Source organism: Telmatherina bonti (genome assembly GCF_933228915.1).
Source record: "Telmatherina bonti genome assembly, chromosome: 14".
Taxonomy (NCBI): Eukaryota; Metazoa; Chordata; class Actinopteri; order Atheriniformes; family Telmatherinidae; genus Telmatherina; species Telmatherina bonti.
Window position 1 is genome coordinate 17,961,385 of NC_136612.1, and position 5,057 is coordinate 17,966,441.

Here is a 5,057-nt window from a genome sequence, read left to right on the forward strand (position 1 = left end):
TTTGGAGCCAGTTGAAGTGAGAAGTGCAAATTACACACATCTTGAACATGTCAGGGTCTCTGTACTGTTTCTTCTTCGGTACTAGATCTTGCTCGCCATGATAGCTGTTGGTTTTAAGTCCAGCACCTTTAAATAATGCTGCATTTTTTAACTCAGAGCTTTATAGATATTTCATAGACTCTTACGAGTATTTATGAGCGCTGAAGACCATATCATATTTCCTTGTACTTAGTCACATTTTGCCAAGATGGTCAGATTACGATTCAATGGATTGTTTTGTTGCCTTTTAGTGAACTGATTACACAAATCTCAAATATTATTTTGCTTTTTTTTTTTTTTTTGCAATTGAAACACAAGAAAACTTTATTCCTCATTGTATTGCTTTTCCTTTTTCTCTTTTCCTTATTTGTAGTCGTGTGCATGCTCTAACAAAACCAGCTTGACCTGGGACCACCACATAGTTGGTCTGTACCAGACTGTATATAAAAGCTTTTGATACACTGTCGCTTCCTCGTGGACATTGCGATTAACGCATCACGTTTTTGGGCGTTCGCGCCGACATATTTTGATCCACGCAGGCAGCCGTAGAAAAGAACAAACGTTGCCTTAGAAACGGGCTCCGACAATGCAGGTCAAACATTATTAGCTTAGTAAAAACTCGTAGAATTGACTTTTATAAAAACCGTAATGGCTACAAGCACCACTTCTGTATTTCTTCTGACAGTAAATGGACAAATAGAAGGCGCTAACGTGAGTCTTTTGGCTTCGTGACTCTATTTTTTCACTCTCTAGCTAACATTAGCAACCCCTATAGCATGGTATTAAAACTATTCACTACACATTTGGTTTGTTTTACTTTATAATACATTTTTTTCTTTTATTACAGTTTCCAGAATATGACAGCTTGTACTGCAAATATTGTTTCGTCTACGGCCACGACTGGGCTCCCACCACGGTGAGAATATGGCTAATGGCTTGTTTGCCTTATAATCATCTAATGGACTTACTGATATAGAAATTACAAGGAGTATTTTCACTGTGTAATGAACGCTGTGGAACTGACTAGGAGTGTCATGTTATGTTGTTATCACTGTGTAATGAACATTGTGGAACTCTTTACTCTTTTAAAACATTAAAAGGCTCGGCAAAGAGGCTTTTAATGTTTTAAAAGCTCGTCTTAAGACTCACCTGTTTACCATAGTCTGTTCTTCTCAGTCAGACTTCTGCACCTGTTGACAGATATTTTGTCCCACTGTTAAACAGAAAAGTGCTCTAATTTGTCCAGGATCAATTTGTTTGTTTGTCTTTTTTTTCTTTCTTTAACTCAATTAAATGAAAAAACTGTGTCTTATATTACTAAATTATATTTAAAAAATTTTTTAGTTATTGTTCCTTTTTTAAGTCTCCAGTTATTTGAGTGACTGTTGTAAATTCAACCTTTTTTAATGAAAGGGTATGAATACATAGGAGTACAACTGTATGTGTTTTGAATGGCCGTTTGCTTTTAAATGTGCTATATAAATAAAGCTGACATTGAGCACATACAATATGTTTGGTTGGACCAGTTTTCATTTTGAGTTTTCTGTGTGCTTCTGTCCTTTCAGGGGTTGGAAGAAGGCATTACTCAGATAACCTGTAAAAGCAGTCATTCACACAAATTAATCTGGAACTTTCCATTGGAGATAACGTTTAAGAGCACAAACCCATCTGGCTGTGAGTATTTTCCTCATACAAATATTTGTTTGGTTAGTAGCCATAATATTTTTAACTGGATGTTCAAAATATCCAGAACAAGCAGAAATCAGATGTTTTAAAGTAATAATTTATGCCTCTTTTATTTTCCAGGGCCTCAGCTTGTGGTTAGTGTTTATGGACCAGATGTGTTTGGCAACGATGTGGTGAGGGGCTACGGGGCAACATATGTCCCCTTCACACCCGGACAGTCAGTGTTCCTTTTATCTATTAAACCTTTTTATCATTCCTAGATTGAAACTCTAACTAGATTTGGTTTAATGTATTAATTTCAAATTGAGATGCTAACAAGTAAAATGTGTTTTTACTTCTCAGACATACAAAAACCATCCCCATGTTTGTTCCTGAGCCCACGTGGAGACTGCAGAAGTTCACAGGGTGAGATGTGCCTCATGGCTTATGCCTGCAGGGGGGAGCAGCCACTCCATAATACTTCTCTGTGTGTATGGAACTCCAATCGAGGGTATATTTGCTCTGTATGCTTGCTATTGTCATCAGTGTGAGAAAGAATACACAAAGGGCTGTTAGTAACATTAAATATGCTGAATCATGTAACTGACTTGTCAGGACCAGTAGGACAGGTGTAAAGCTGTCATAAGGATGGTCAGCAGATCAACATAGAGCTTTACAAATAGTAACTCTTCAAACATTGTGAGACGGTTCACTCAGGATCAGAAAATCAAGCTACCTAAACAGGGGTTTAAAGCAACATTTGAAGTCGGATAAACATTCAAGGCTGACCTCAATGAGCTCCATAAACTATGCTAAGCCTTGCAACTTTGTTAAGGTTTCATCTTCTAATTGTCTTAAAATCTCACACTCATGCTGACAATTCAACCCTCTGCATACTAAGCATCACTTCAGGGTGACAGTTCATTTGCATCATTAGTTGCATTTTTGTGTACTTTATAAACACTTTACTCTTTTTTTAGCTGGCTGTTGGGACGGCGGCCTGAGTACACGGACCCTAAAGTAGTGGCGCAGGGTGAAGGCAGAGAAGGTGTGTGCTGCTGTGTACATATAGTATCTGGTTCTTCAGAGTACTGACAGCAAAATGCTAGTTGTAATGTTATCTTCATCCTTTCAGGTCAGGGACAAATTACATGCTAAAGTGAAACCGCTGACTACACCCATTAAACATTACATCTGTATAATGCTTTTGTTTTTTTTCTACATTTTGCTGAATTAAATGTGTTATTTTGGCATTGCAGTGACAAGAGTTCGTTCCCAAGGCTTTGTTACCATCTCCTTTAATATCATGACTAAAGACATGAAGAGGATGGGCTACGACACAGGACCACCAGTCCCATTAAACTTAGAGTCTGCCACGTCAGAATGGTCAACAGAGGAAAGAGCACACATGTAATAAAGATTTCATCACAATTTCCTTTGTTCGTATCTCCACATTAGTCAAAAATGGATTTTCCCATTGGACTCTGTATAAATGTAACAGCCATTAGTCATCTGGACATTTTTCTTTTTTTAGATATATAATGTATTGGACTCTCACTATGCTTTTATACTTTTTTTAAATAAATACATACCAGATAATCTGTGTTTGAATTCTAGGTTGGCATACCTTTTCAGTATGATGTCATTACTTGAGGTCTTGATGAAATATGTGACATTTTATGGTTGAATAGATAGAGATGCTGCAGTAGATCCTTTTATTTCAGTGGCGTAGCGGGAACCACTCCTGTTTCCAAATCTCCTTCTTATCTTTCCTCTATTGACAAGTACAGTGATTGATAAGCCTTGGAGCAGATTATGATATGAGAGACCATCCAGTTGATAGACAGCTCCACACACTGGAGATGCAGAATGCAGCTAGACTTTGGTGAAATACATTTCCCTCTAGCTGGAACATGGACAGCTGGACAACGACTGAATCTTAGGCACAAACTCATCAGTCATGTGTTCGGCTGACCCAAGTTGTTAAAACACCACCGCTGGAGAAAACTGCCGCTTGCTAGTAAGTCACATATTGTATCCCTAAATCTTGGACTTCCAACAGTTCCTGTTTTTGCAGCAAACACCAAAAAACCGTTGCTCAACTAAGCAATATTTCACCAGTCCTTTTTTTTGTGAGCTCTGTACTGATGGTGCCTTCTTGACAGATTCACATTTTTCATGAAGCAAATTAAAGGCTAATAAAAGTCGTATTTCCTTTTCAGGATGTAAAATATGAAACAGAGTCCCAACAATCAACCATCAGCTAATTTAAGTTAAGTTTGCAAACTACTTAGCTAATGATGAGATTTGAAGTTTAAAATTAAACCAACAGCACATCAAACGTAGCCTCTTCTGAGGTTAAATACACATTACATAACTGTTGAGTGATGACTTACTCTGGAAGTCTACAGCAGACCACTCAAGAACATTTTGTCAGGACTAAAGGACCTGCAATAAAATAAGATTTGTTTTGCTTTTTGTTACAGCACTTGGGAGTCAGTAGTGACTTCAGATACTGAAATACACTCACTGGGCACTTTAAAAAAGGTACACCTGTCCCATTGCTTAACAGAAGTAATCATCCAATCCCACACCCGAAACTGAACATATTTAGGGACATAGACATGAAATATTATAACAAAACACATAAAACATTGAAACAGATCGGCTACAACCATAGAAAACCATACTGGGTTCAATCAAATCTGAGCCTGACAACTGGACAATATAAAAGTGGAAACGGTTGCCAAGTCTCCACTTCAGCGCTCACATTCAGATGGAGGTCAGACAGTGGTGTAAAACAACATGAAAACATGAATCTGTCCTGCTTTGCATCAATAGATCAGGCTGGTGGCGATGGCGTAATGGTGTGGGGGATATTTCCCTTGCCCACTTTGGCTCCCTTAGTACCAACTGAGCATTACATGAACACAGCAGCCTACCTGAATAATGTTGATCATTTACACCCTTTTGTGACCATATTTCCAACACTTTGCTGAATTACAGCTATGAAGAATGAAGGTAAGTCTGAATGAACCATCATGCTGTATCTATTAACATGGCTAGTGAGCTTTGGTCCATAATTGCCCCATACTTACAGACAAGAAAGTTCTAGATTTAAATACCCATAAGTGAAACAGGGATTTGCATCAACAGTCTTATTTGAATTTCCCCTTGGGGATGAATAAAGTTTCTTTAGTTTGATTTGATATGAAGAGAAGACAGACATGCGCCTTACAGAGCTGAAGTGAAACTCACTTTTATTTTGAACCGATGCAGCTACAGTTGTCCTCATCCAACCTGGTGCGGTCTGCTGCGTTTGTTTAGATGCCGTTAAAATACCACAATGAAGT

The 5,057-nt window shown here is 38.1% G+C and overlaps 1 protein-coding gene across 1 annotated transcript; it reads left to right on the forward strand.

Moving 5' to 3' along the window:
* Window positions 1–610: 610 nt before the first annotated feature.
* On the forward strand, window positions 611–3,118 carry b9d1 (B9 protein domain 1; the record flags this gene model as incomplete). Its single annotated transcript, XM_079253033.1, has 7 exons — window positions 611–750; window positions 887–955; window positions 1,605–1,713; window positions 1,846–1,942; window positions 2,068–2,130; window positions 2,685–2,752; window positions 2,964–3,118. Exons 1-7 carry the CDS (start codon window positions 688–690, stop codon window positions 3,116–3,118), a joined length of 624 nt encoding a protein of 207 aa, XP_079109159.1. The 5' UTR covers window positions 611–687.
* Window positions 3,119–5,057: the final 1,939 nt, after the last annotated feature.